Here is a 13,951-nt window from a genome sequence, read left to right on the forward strand (position 1 = left end):
GAAAGAAACGAAAATCAAGAAACTGTGGGAGCATTGTTCCAAAGACAACCCACTTCGGGGTTAACCCAGAAACTTCAAGGTATAGGTTGAAGACTTTCAACCTCTGAATCATGTACTACCTCCGTACCGGTTTAGATGGGTATTACGCATTTTGAGAAACAACTTTTACTATAAATTTAGTCAACAAAATATAAGATATATGCTACAAAAATTATATCATTGGATTGGTATTCAAAAGAAGTTTTCAATAGTATAATTTTTGTGATGTATATCTTATGTTTTGTTGACCAAATTAGTAATCAAAGTTTTATATAGAAATACGTAATACCCCTGTAAACCGGTATGGAGGGAGTACCACGGTACTTGCATATGTCAGTAGACACGACCACTTATAAATCCACCTCAATATGTTTAAGGAGCACAAAATGTGAATGAGTAGCATTTGTATTTTTTATTATGAAAATTCAGGGAGAGCTAGTTGCAGAGCTGGGTGTAATTGATATGTATTTGGTATTAATATTTTTTATCGAAAAATGAGAACCAGATGCGGCAAGGTTTGGAGAGGAGAAAGTGACGCGGCTGTTGCGCTGAGGAAATGCGTCGCTGAAAGCTACGTGCACGGTTCCCTATGCTGATATGCATGATGGAAAGCACAGGGAAACAACGACATAGTTGTTTGGTCTGCATTTTTTTCTATTAGTGTCGTTCTTGTATTATTTTTTCTCTCTTAGTATCGTTCTTGCCATTGTTGTCCTTCTTGCTGTTGATCATCGTGTGACGGTGACAATTTCTAGATTGTTTTGTCTGATGCATGTGTTATGACAACGGTGGCAATTCTTGTTTTCTTAGGACATTTTCAGGGGCCTGACGTCAGATCAAAGTGTCTTTGTTTTGCCCGGCCGGTCAAAATTAGCGTAAAACCTCAGCCTAAAGGTCCAATGCAAACTAACCGGTGTGTCCGCGCTTATGCATTCGCAGTCTAAATTTGTGTCGGAGCGGACATCAAGCGAGTGCGCGTGCGTCCTCCCCTACTCGACCCTGGGCCCTCCCGTCAGGGCCACCGAACCCACCTCGCACATTCGCGTCCCTCCTCCTCTTTGCAACCCTAGAGCTCGTTCGTCGTCAACCCTACCGTTTGCCATTGCCGGCACATTATAGTTTGGTGCGTCCGTTTGCTTCAAGTAGTCATGCCATTAACCTATAATTGTTACCCCCGCGGATAAACACCAGGGAATTGCTCGACTTCTTTGTCAAAGATATCCTCGACAGGTCGTCGAAAGACAAGTTAGATGCCTCTTCGGGGCTATTGGTTGCGGTGGCCCCATCATCCACGAGCACACTGAGATGCAGAGACCAGTGTAAAGATTCTCGACGAGGCCTCATAAGGCCAACATGGTGGTGCACAGCCGAGAAGGCGGCCACTACTGGTTGTATCGGAACTACTTCCACCCCACAAAACCGGTCTTCATGGAGACCGTGTTCCAGCGAGGGTATCAGATGTTAAAAGACTTGTTCTTGATTATTCTACATGGCGTGAGAGATTACGGCACTTCGAATGTAAAATGCGTCGGGTCGTGGGGCACTCCCTGAAGCAAACAGACATTAGTGCCAACCAGGGCAAATTGGTGTCCACGGCCTAACCCAAACAAAAACAAAAATTATGCTCAAAATACGTCAGGCATGCATCCAATGAACGAGCTGGAGAATGTTATGTTTGATTGCATCTTTGTTTCTTATTACTACCATGTTTTAAAATGTCAACTTTATTTTCTATTGCTCCGTAGCAAGTAGGGCATGATGAATCAGTCTAAAACAAGGTGAAGTAACATCATCAAATAATAAGAATATTATTTTCCCTGAAATCAATACCTGAAAAGTGGTATGACTCTGAAAAACAAAATGATATTTTAATCAACTAAACCAACAGCTATAACACAAAAGTCCAACAACTTCAGTTACAATACTGCTATGTATTTATTTGCAACTTCATTTGTTCCTTTATTGCAACTCAAAGTTTAAATTAAAAATTAGTAAAGTGCAAAGGAGGGTCTACCTTTTCGCTACTGGTCAACTAAACAAGAAAACAATAATATGAAACAGCCTAGCAGATACAGCACATATTCCTTAGCAGAACTGAATGTTACTTCCGGAGCATCATAGTACTTTTTGAACTTGGTATGATAAGTAACATCCGTGTACTTTGGTTGTCAAAAATTGAGGACAAGAATCATCTTAGGGGCAATAACACAAATTCAAACTACAATTTGAGACCCCAAAATAAGGTCATAGAGCATAGAGAAAAATAATACTTCCAGTAAGGACTGGTTACTTAATCACATAAACGGGGCACAATGACATTGAAGGCTCTGCTTATTTAAATTAGAATTTCAAAACAAAAACCCCTTTCAGAAAGGGAAGTAGGGCAAACAAAAAGGCAGACATATCTTGGGAGTACACCTTGCTCCAGATCCAGATCAGCATACAATACAATTTGCAGACGAAGCTAGCGAGAACCATAAGCATTCTATGCATTCTCCATCAGCCGCAAGACCTCAATTTCCGTGGGCAGTGAAGGGATTGCCCCTTTCTTTATGGTGGTGATTGCTCCGCATGCGTTGGCAAACTTAATCGCCTCCTCAAGCTTTTTCTGATCCTGCAACAGTCAGCAGATATCGAGTTAGTTGAAGCACCAAATTCTGTGGCATAGCAAATGCTAAAGAATTGATTGTGGGCAACTCACTTGCAACGATGATGGATCTAGGACAATTTTTCGGAGCAGAGCGCCAACAAATGCGTCACCAGCACCAGTTGTATCAACTTGCTGTACTTTGTAGGATGGAACAGATCCACGGAAATCCTAAAATCAAATGTAACAAATTGCAAGTCTTAGTTACTTAGCAAAGCCATGGCAGAACCTAATGCATTACTTATAGGAACGTAGGGAGTTCAGTCAGAAATGAAGGCAGCAATTTGCTCAAACAATAGCTGTAAAAGATTCTGGAAGCATACCCTGGCATAGTACTTGCACCCTTGATCTCCAAGAGTGACCAGGAGGAGCTTAAAGGTAGGGCGCCACAGCTTCATGACAACATCATCCTCCACCGAGTCAATGCCAGTCAAGAACTCAAGCTCAACCTCGCTGACCTTGACAATGTCAGCCTGGTCCCAGATACTCAAGATCTTGGCGCGGGCCTCCTCACGGGATGGCCACAATGCCTCCCTCAGGTTGGGGTCATAGGAGAGGAGTGCGCCAGCCTCCTTGGCAACCTCCATGGCGCGGAGGTGTGCTGACCGGCAAGGCTCAGCAATCAAACTTATTGATCCATAGTGGAAGACTGCAGCCTGCGTACAATATAAGCAGTGAGACATCTTCCCTCAAAACATATAAAAAGTGCAGTACAGCAACTTGAACACAAATAGACAGGTTTAAGAGTCATATTATATAAGAATTGGATACTTTCTGATCAATTCTGCAAGTAGGCACAAATCTACCAGGAACAACTGAAGTATCTAGCAGCAAGTGATATGTGGTCATTCTGGATCATAATTTTGTTACACATGCAGAGGTACAAGATGTAGCCATATTCATACCAACTGAACCATCCGACATGGACTGTTCTGCCTAACAGTACCAAAGATCAAACATTTTCTCAAAAGTTTTACTAAGCATGGCTAGACCTGATATATCAGACACAAGTGGAGAGACTCTCAATTATTGCACTAGAGCAAAGGAAACAAACTTCCCGTTTGACACTATTGTACTACATGCGACGGGATAAAGTATTCTCCTTGGCCGGCTGATGCCGGTGGATCCAAGAACCAGAAAATTGACTTGTTCCATAACAGCCCTCCCTAGATTAGCCATCCTGTCTCCCCCAAATATATGCATGTTACTATGATGAACCACATATGTAAGCCACATGATCAGATCCAGGAAAAGAACAAGTAGCAATCTAGAACGCACAACAAGATCCGACCCAAGACGAGCACCAACGGCGCCTTATTTGCCAAGGAATGTGTGGATTCCAGGGAAGATTCAGCACCCAATCACTCCCGAATTACACGAGGCGAAAAGGACACGCTTTGTTAGGTGGTGGAAGAGGACAAGGGAAATCCCAGCCACCGCCGCCGCCACCTAATGCGCACCAAACCAGCAGTACAGGAAAACTAACGCTGGCGTCCAGATCCGATAGGGAGATCCCAGCATGAGGTCGATGGGATCCAAGGCGGAGATCGCGGAAGAACGGTGTGACGAGATCATGGCAGTAATAAGGATTCTTCTAGTAGTATGTAGAAAAGATTGGGTTTTTACCCTCTTGAGGAGGCCGACGTTGAGCTCGTCGGCGGTGAGGAGCATGTCGGCGCTGGGGTTGCGGTAGAACATGAACTCGCGCTCGCCGTCGGCGCGGAGGGTGACGAAGGCGAGCGCGGTGCGCGCGCCGGCGTCGAAGACGACGGCCGAGTCGTCGACGCCGTTGTCGCGGAGGATGGCGGCGAGCATGCGGCCGAACTCGTCGTCGCCGAGCTTGCCGGCGAAGGCGGCGGCGCCGCCGAGGCGCGCGACGGCGATGGCGACGTTGGCGGGCGCGCCGCCGGGCGCCTTGAGGAAGGCCGGCGCCTCCGCCAGCGACACCCCCGCCACCGTGGGCACGAAGTCTATCAGCATCTCGCCGAAGCTGACCACCAGCTCGTTCCGTCCCGCCATTTGTTCCACGGTGAGCGCGCGCACGGGCAACACAGGGACGGACGGAGAAGGGGAATGGAACTGGGCGGCGTGTGGGGGAATGGGATTTTCTTGGGTGAGGTGGCGAGGCGGCCGGTTTTATAGAGACGGGATGGGATCAAGGGGATCGGGGTTGTTGCTCACGGTGTAATCTTGGAAAATTTTGGTCCGTTAATTAGGGGAGCTTTGCCTTGTCAAAACTTGGATAAGGATCTTTCATTCTTGGAAATAGATAGTAGAAAATGGTGTGTATAATTTCAGATCTTCTATTCCGTTAATCAGGGGAGTAGTGTATCTTTTTGTCGACTATCGAAGGACATGGCTAGAATTTCTTTCTTCCCAAGGCAAATAAGGGGTTATGATGTTTTTAAGCTAATCTTGAGCACATATTCGGTGAAATACGAAGTTGCTCTCTTCTTTTTGCTGTTGTCATGGATAAGGGTTAAGGATGAGAGAAAATAGCCTTCACTAAAATAGGATTTTTAGTGCAATGGATATAAGAACATGTCCATGTTTTACATAAGAGAGAAGCTCCCTACATAAAATGCTCTCGGATAACGAGCATGTGTGATTTTTAGTTAACCAAGTGACTCCAAGCCTCCAAGAATATCGATTTGTGGATAAGCTCATCCATAATTAGACACTCCTAGTTTTTACCATCTACCACATTGGAAGAAAAGAAATGTCTGGCAATGGATCGATGGCTTTGACCGCTGGTAATCGTCTGGCCTGATCTCACAGTAGTGACGATGATGATGACCATCCCAAGTGTGTATTGGATGGCGGTTCTCTATTCATCTTTTCAGTTATAAATGCACGGCATATCCATAACTTGTTGTTTATTTTGCCTTAAGTTTTCAGTGAACCTAGCCTGAACACTGAACTCTTGGTTTCATTATGATTAATGGAACTGGGACTCCCCTGTTGGGGTCCTATTAATCGAAAAATTAACTTGTCTTCGAGTTGCAAGTACATAGAATCTTGCAAAATGTGGTGGCGCGGCTTTGTTTTGCGTTAGATGGTCGGGCCGGATAATCTTGCAAAACACCCTCTAAGACTTGTAGAGAATGTGTCGATGATGTTTTGGGGATATAGATAGGATTATCACGGGTAGATCTGACACAAAATGCACGACTCAACGATGTTTACATCATGGCAATCACTACAAATTTGTCAGCAAGTTATGAGATTGTTTTCTTTTGTGAACTTGAAATACTTGTCATGTGAACTTGTTTTCCGTTAGAATGTGTGATATTGTGTCCATGTCAATTATGAGGTCCTATTTCGCTATGTCCACACCCAGGAGAAGCTGAGGCCACGAGAGCAAAAATTAGGGGAATGGAAAGCGAGAACGCCGGAGATCCACGTCAACGACACCATGACCTCACATGGCGAAGCAAGCGAGCTCTTCTTCGTTGATGGTTAAAGAGAGAGAGGATGCAGAGGTGGAGAAGAAGAACCATTGGCGGACGTTAAGGACGACCACATCGATGAAGTGGCACACATCGGTCGAGATGGGATCCACCGGTCCACCCCTCCTCCACTCCCTCTCCGCACACAATCACCGCCTCTACACCGCGTCTAGGGTTAGGGAAACATGATAACGGGATTCGATTTCATCCATATACATTTTAGCTGAAGCATGGACCGTCACATAAGTTTTATGGATGCGAGAGGATTACTGTAAAATAGGCGTACACGAACATGTTCCACTTGCCAGCGTGGCATGCTACGTGTCACGCCCTGAGAGGTTATGACTAAAAACTGATCCGTAAAACAAGTTCAAGAGTCATGCAACCCTATTTTACATTTTTATTTGTGCGGGTATTTGCACATCAAAGACAACTAGACAAGTTTCGCCGTGGTCGAGAACCAACGAGTGGTTGGATGGTTGGGAGGGCAGTGATATCTTAGACTATCATAGTTTAAATCTCAGGTTGGACATTTTGGTATCTTATTAAAGGCGAAATATTTTATCAGTGGGAGGCGACATCTCCGTCGATAACGAGGCGAATGTGGTGACTTCGCCCACCTAGGACTCAGTATCGCGGAAGTGCTCACATGGGTAGCTTTGTGCGTCTGTGCGCTTATGGGGTGAGTGTATGTATGTATTTGTACCCCTATACAATCTGTATTGTGTTTCGCTAAAAGAATTATGGCCAAGCTATTAATTTAACTCGTTAAGCTTACGGAAACTTGCGCTAAACAAAAGAAAAGAAATGGAAGGCAGCTACGGCCTACGGGAAGTACGAAGACAACAACCGTCCAGCTCGGAGCCCGGGTCCAGCCAGCCCAACCCGTGGGGCCCAGAGGAAGCCAACGGAAGAGAAGGAAAGAAGAATGGCACCCACCGACAGCGACCGAGGAACACAAAGAGCCGCCGAGGTTTCGTTTCGTCACGCTCAAAATCCCAGCACAGTAGCCGTCCATCGCCTGGGCCCACATGTCAGGGACGAGGAAACCGAGCGGGCCAGCTGACGGCCACATGTCCATCCTGCTCCTGCACGGGCTCGTCGTCACGCGAAAAAGCCACACGTTCTTCTTGCCTGCCTACCCTTCGATTTTTGCCATGGAAAAAATGTACACTTCCTATGTTCTAGCTAAAAAAAATACGAATATATATACACCTTAAAAATATATTTAATATAAACGTATCTAGACGAGCTTAAGCAGCTTATTTTGAGATGAAGGACTGAATTGTTTGTCTCGTGCCTACCTTACTCTTCCATCCAAATGTCCCGGTGCCTATGCTCAACTGATGTGAAAATATTCATTTGCGAACGAACCTTGCAAACTTGCAAGTGAACCTCTTTTTTTTTAGGAAAGAGAACTAGCAATTGGTGCATTAGTGATTGGATGTACATCTCCTGTCACGTCTCATTGGATTTTTTTCAAACAAATGTAAAAGGTTTGTCTTATCTTGATTGAGAAGAAGATGTCCAGTTAATTCTTGGAAAAGCCAACTCCATTAAAACTAGATGGAAGAGATGTCCTCAAACAAGGTTTCATAAGAAAAGGATGGCTACGGGTGAATATACATATGTTTGGAATACCAATCGGCTTCCTAGAGACGGCTCCGAGAACCACCACGGTTTGTCAGTGAACTCATAGACCAACACAATGTGGCATGAGATTTGCAGCTTGCTTGCCTATGGATGTGCAGGGCTGCAGGCTATATTGAGTTTTTTTCCGAAATGTGGAGTATCACCCCGGCTTCTGCATCATGATAATGCACACAGCCATTTATTAATAAATTTAAATTAAGTATTGTTTTACAACTCAAGCAACGTCCAAAATTAATACAAAAATCAACCAGCGGAAAAAGCACAAACTACTATGAGTAGCCATCAAAGTAATCTCCTAGTATGACGCCAGCCAGTCTGGCACCAGATATCCTGAGCAGCCATCTGGAGCCGTGTGCATCCAGAAACAATGGCATCACTTCATCGAACGATTTGTAGCCGTTATGGAGATGATGGGACCGGAACCGGTTCCTACTCAGCCTAAACATATACGGGTCCGAAAAGGATTCTCCCTCCGGCAGGGATGATGAAGATCAACGTTGATGCGACACTACACAAGAATACTATGAGATCGGCTATTGTGGTTGTCGTACAAGGGACAGCGGCCGAATTCATGGGTGCATCTTCTCTAGTGTTGAAGGGAATGATTGATCCGACGATGTTGGAGACGATGGCTTGTAGAGAGGATATGGCAGTGGCAGCCAATCTCCTGTTGAGTCGATCCAAAATCGCCACAGATTGTGGCAATGTTGTCCGAACCATCCACGGAGAAGGTATGGGGCTTATGGCCATATTGTTTAGGAGATCAAAGCCGGAAGGAATGAATTCGGGATGTTCAATATCTGTCTACGAAAGGAGGAACTCCAATGTTAACGGACACAACCTAGCTAGGAGCTCGATCTACCTAGATCTAGGAAGGCATGTGTGGTTCTAGGAGCCACCTGATGATGTTTATAATCAACACATTATTATTTAAATAAAAGAGTTGTGAATTCTCAAAAAAAAAAAAGAGTCAAAGACCAAACGGTGTCCCACCAATGCCCGAAGAGAAGACACTATTACTGCTAAGGAGAAAAGAAGGCACGAGACACTCTAACGTAGATGAAGAAGTCAACCATCCGAGGAGCTATGCCAACACAACGCCGATGACTTAAGAGTAACCTTGTTGCCCACGAGACACAAGATCAACATACTCAACACCATTAAAGTTCCGAGGCCACCGCCCCGACATCTAGCTCTTGGTTTGTTAATCTTTTTATGTAGCATGGCGCGCATTTAAGAGATGGAAACTAGAAGGGTGATAATGCGATCGATCCCGTGGATGCAATCAAATAAATTCAAGTGTACTCCTCACAAGTCCAAACAATCAATGGCGAAAGGGTCACACGCAGCTAGCTGCATGAGCAGAAGATTGCTAGTAATGCCCTGGCAAAGATGGAACCTTGACTAACCCCGTTGGCAACTGCGCACACTTGTTGGCCAAATCCTGCTCTCATCCGGCTGGCACGGGCACTATGCACCCATCGGCCGCATCAGCAACACCAGCCTTAACCCTAGGCGGCTCGGGGGCGATCTCCCGCCGCCGGCCGCTGCCACCCCCCTCCTCGCCCCGTCCTCCTCGCCGCCGCCGGAAGACCCGCAGGGCAAAGCCCTGGCGGCGACGGCGGCGGCGGGGCTTCGTCCATCGCGCGGTGGAGGCTACCCTGGCGGCGGCGACGCACGTCTCCGGCGGCTCCGACGGTTCCGGCAACAAGCTGGCGCGGGAGAACGGCGGAGTGGACGTCTCCACGGTGGTGGAGCGGCTTCCAGCGCGATGGATCGCCCCTGCGGCGGTGGATCTTCGGATCGCCGGTGGTAGGGGCCCCTAGGGTCTCGGGAGACGCCTGTCGAGATGGTGGAGGCGGCGTCGCGTCGGAATAAAGGTGCTTGGAGCTCGGTCCCCGTCTCGGCAAGGCCACGTGTGGCGGTGCCGGCGAGTCTGTCGGCCTGGTTACCTCTCGGATCGATGGATCTGGGGAGGGTGGTCTCTCCGGGCACGGTCGTCTTTCGACTCTGCCGTGGAGCTTTGGGAGTCGGAGGGCTGTTGTTAGAGCTTTCTTCCCCTCGGCCGGCCGTGGTGGCGAGGGAGGGGAAGGGGACGATACAATCGCCTTCCTCGTTAGGGTTTTTAGGGTCGTTTTTTTGAGATGCGACTGTCGCGTCGTGAAGCTTCCTCCGGCCGGCCATGGTGGCGAGGGGAGGAGGTGGATTGACGTGGCGTCGATGGTTGGGACCTCTGTGCTCGGGGTCCGTGGATTGGAGGTTACTGCTTGGTCTCCACTGGCTCCCGCCTGCCAGATGGTCTGGAAAAGATTACTAGCTCTCACCCCTCGGGGTGGGCACTCCTACGGTGTTCAAAGCCCAATGTGGCGAAGGTGGCGGCGGTGACTCGATGGTGTCTGAAGACGGGCGGCTTCCGGATTCGGTCTCTGTTCTTGGGTGGTGACGATGAGGACGATGCGCTTGATTGCGATTTGGGAGTACGGTGTGTGGTCTTCTGGGTCCATATTGTATTTTCCTTTTTTGTGGAGTCGTTTGTAATCGGTTTCGCCATTGATTGAATTCCATCAGTTGTTATCTCAAAAAAAAAAAAAAAAAAAAAAAAAAAGCAACACCAGCCTTAGCGCGTGTGTGAAAAAGACTGGCGCTGAACTTCCTGCTACGACAACTCCACATGAGGCATGCGTGCTGGTTTAGAACGGAATCGCTGATCCTCTTCTTTTCCGGCCGTGGATTCTTCGCCAGCCGATGGATAAGAATAGGATGCTCCCGGTCTTCGTCTGATCTACTGACGCAGCCATATGCCCATACGCGACATTGGTTCCATTTTATCGGCGAGCCGGCTAGGTCGAGTCGGTGTCAGCTAGCAACGGATGCCCTCAGCTACGGGCAACATACCATTCCTGTCCGAGCACACCCGTGCATTGACTTGCTTCGCCGTCTCGTCGCCGGTGTTGAATTTCAGCTTCTTCCTCCTCATGTTCATCGCCGTCCGACTTAAACGGATCGGCGTTGCAAATTCTGGCCAAACGACCCGACGCAAACGGAACTATCCATTTCATGCCAATTTTGAACGCTGTGAAGGCGTCTACACTAACACGCCACTCACAACTCACGCGCCCTCGTGTGTCCACGCTACATGCTAATCTAATGTCACTGACTCAATAAATTAGTTAGACAGTTTTCATTGCATCTGCCCAAAATTAGCCTTCCTACATTGAGGGTTTAACCTAGACTGAGACGGTCATATTTACTCATCGTCGTGAGCCCTACTAGCTGCCGTTTTCCGCCCTGGCATGGCTAGAGAGGCTCGCATCGCCGCACCTCCTACCCGTCCCAGACCACCGCCTCCTACACCCGGCCGTCCGAAGCATCACGATGACACTAGACCCTACTCGGGACCATGAAGCCCGCCCTATCGATCGCCTGGTGTTCTCTCTCCCTCTCCTCCTCCTTTCGATGTTGCCTTGCCGTGTCCATGTCAGCGAACCAGCGAGATCCGTCCCTCACCACCACACCCTCCACCTCCACCGTCACCACCACCGCCTCCACCATCTCAAGGTTCTCGGCGTCCACCTCTGTCCGCCGGACTGCACCGCGTGCCGCGCAGTTGGCCGCCGCCATGAGACTTGGATGGCTATGTGCCTGGCCATGCACCAGGCCGCAAGGGTCTGCCGATCGTCAACCATGAGCTGGCGAGCGGCATCATCGCGTTGGGCGGCCTGCAATGACGCGAGCAAAGCCCGATTCTTGTCACGGACGCCCGGCGTGTCGTCGTTGTTGAAGTTCTCGAGGTTGTCGAGGTCTACATCCACCCATGCGTCGGCCCCCTCCGCTGCCTCCCCATCCCTTCCTAGTACGGCCCGTGTGCCGCATTGCACTCCTCCTCCACCGCATACACGACGGTATCCTCCCCTCGAATGCCTCCCTGATGGCGATCTCCGCTGTGTCGGTGTCGTACGGTAAGTGGGCGCACATCATCACACTGATCCTTATCTATGTGGCTCCTCCTCTGGTAGGCATGGTTGCTTGGGGCGTCTCCTATGGGTTTTTTGGTTGCTTTGCTAGGGTATGGCTGGTCGTTCCTTTTATAACCACCACCAGAGTGGAAAACGAGCGACTGCGCACGCACGGAAAACGACAGGGAGCGCGGGAACCTAGTGGCCACGCGGGAAGCCGGTGGGGCAGTTGGCGATGGGATTTCAGCCATTAATCACACTAGTGTCCTTGATGATGCAAAAATAAAATAGAAATGCCTCGGACCGATGGGTGTACCACTATACCTTGACTAAAAGTCGAAAACAAACAAAAGAATGAGCATGGTCGTATTTCTGTCCACGGGTCAAGCCGAACAAATCATAACAAACATATTAGGGCTTATTTAATTCATAGGATAGGAATAGTGGAGGAATAGGAAAAATGGAGGATTGTTATGACATGGCTCCTTGAATCTTATGGGAAAGAAACCTATGAAAATTGGTACAACTAGTTGTTTGATGGTAGCATAGAAAAACCATATGAAATTTCTATAGAGATTGAGTGCATAGCATAGTTTCATAGACACGTAGGAATTTTTCCAAGAGGTCTAACCTCTTGTTAGAAATCTTATTGAATTGTACTATGAGAAATGAGAAAGTAATATATAAGAATTTTAGAGGGTTCAATCCTTTGAATCAAACAAACCTTAGTGTCTTAAATAGATCGAACCGTTGGAGATACCTAACTTTACTGGATGACCGGATGGTTAGGCACGACCTATCAACGTATGTTGTTTTCAGTTTTGCCTCGGGAAGGATACAACGGTAACGCTTGGAAGCAGCGTCAACACGCCATCACGCACACCCTGCTGCCGTCCAAACAGTGGAAAGCGCCATCACGCACACACCGAAAAACGCTGGATCCTCAAGTCGCGTATAATATGCAACGTCCTCAGTCATACTACCGTACTAAAAAGTATCCCCTCCTCAAGTTGTTTCTGAAAGCAAAGTCTCCCTTGGAGTCTTCAGTTCGCAAAGAGATTCCGGCTAAAGAAACAAGCTGCAAAATAAATATCTGCTACCTGTTCCTCACCTCGCCGAGCAAAAAGTTAGCTCTAATCTATTGTCACTTGGCCGACATGACCGCATTTTAAACCAGTGTAAAATGCGTAGATCTACAGGTTCATGAAACATGCGAAATCCATACACCGGTGGGTCTCTGAAAACTCTGAAACCCGCATGCGGCTCTCGCCGGTAGTAGTATCGTATACCATAGTTTAGCTCTTCGAGTAACGTGCGTCAGGGTCAGCTTGGTTCGGTTTTAGTCTTTTAGACCGCTGCAACGCCGCCGTTTTACTGCCGAGGCTGCCGCCGTGCTCCTACCAGTCTGCCGTCATCCTTCGCCGCCGTTCCCCTGCCAGGTCGCCGTCGTGCCTCAACCTAGGCTGCCGTCGTGCATGCCGAAGCCGCCGCCATGACCTGCCCAAGCCGCCGTGTACGTAATACGCAGGTTAGGGTGAGCTAAGTTCAGACGTGCAACTGATCCGTCGTCTTGTAAGATCTACACATATGTGCATGGAAGGTAAAAAAAATTCCATGCGTAGCCTCTATAGTCAGACCTTATTCCTTTGCGGTTTCAATTGGTCGGTAATGGTTGATCCTTTGGCAAGAACACATGAGCTTAATCACTGTTGACCTAGGTGTGAGACGTTTTCCTTCATGTTGATTTTCAGAAGTCAATGAATGGATAAGAGTAGGATCATCCAGGTCTTTGGTTGATCTACTGACGCAGCCATATGACCATATCGATCTGCAGTTTCCATTTTATGGGCTAGCTTCAGCCCCTTTCAGCTAGCAACGGATGCCATCACCTACAAGGCAACACCATTCCAGTTCCAGCGACAGGGATCAAGCACACACACCCGTGCCGTGCATTGACTTGCTTTATTGTCTCGTCGTCGGTGTTGATTTTCAGCTTCCTCCTCCTCCTCCTGTTCATCGCCGCCTTAACTTGTTGGATGGTTCGTTTCAAGGTTGCCTCGGTAAGCAGCGTCAACACGTTCCAAAGCAGCGGCGCAGCGGCTGCTATCGAACACAGAAAAACGCTGGACCCTGAAGCTATCACCCAATCGTACCTTACTAAAAAGTGTCCCCTCCTCAAGTTGTTTTTGAAAGCAAAGTGCCCCTTC

At 48.0% G+C, this 13,951-nt stretch overlaps 1 protein-coding gene across 1 annotated transcript; it reads right to left on the minus strand.

Moving 5' to 3' along the window:
- Positions 1-2,293: 2,293 nt before the first annotated feature.
- On the minus strand, positions 2,294-4,794 carry LOC124666288 (fructokinase-1). The gene is made up of 4 exons (XM_047203632.1): positions 4,313-4,794; positions 3,010-3,342; positions 2,741-2,857; positions 2,294-2,653 (listed from the first exon to the last, which is right to left on the minus strand). Exons 1-4 carry the CDS (start codon positions 4,703-4,705, stop codon positions 2,525-2,527), a joined length of 972 nt encoding a protein of 323 aa, XP_047059588.1. The 5' UTR covers positions 4,706-4,794; the 3' UTR covers positions 2,294-2,524.
- Positions 4,795-13,951: the final 9,157 nt, after the last annotated feature.

The sequence above is a fragment of the Lolium rigidum genome, chromosome 6 (genome assembly GCF_022539505.1).
Source record: "Lolium rigidum isolate FL_2022 chromosome 6, APGP_CSIRO_Lrig_0.1, whole genome shotgun sequence".
In the NCBI taxonomy this organism is placed as follows: Eukaryota; Viridiplantae; Streptophyta; class Magnoliopsida; order Poales; family Poaceae; genus Lolium; species Lolium rigidum.

Bases quoted from the DNA above. Each gene is read 5' to 3' on its own strand.
- LOC124666288 (XM_047203632.1), bottom strand. From the start codon at position 4,705: ATGGCGGGACGGAACGAGCTGGTGGTCAGCTTCGGCGAGATGCTGATA. The intron at 3,343-4,312 runs GTAAAAACCCAA...TATTGTACGCAG, and splicing joins ACGTCGGCCTCCTCAAGAGG to GCTGCAGTCTTCCACTATGG. The intron at 2,654-2,740 runs GTGAGTTGCCCA...TGACTGTTGCAG, and splicing joins TAGATCCATCATCGTTGCAA to GATCAGAAAAAGCTTGAGGA.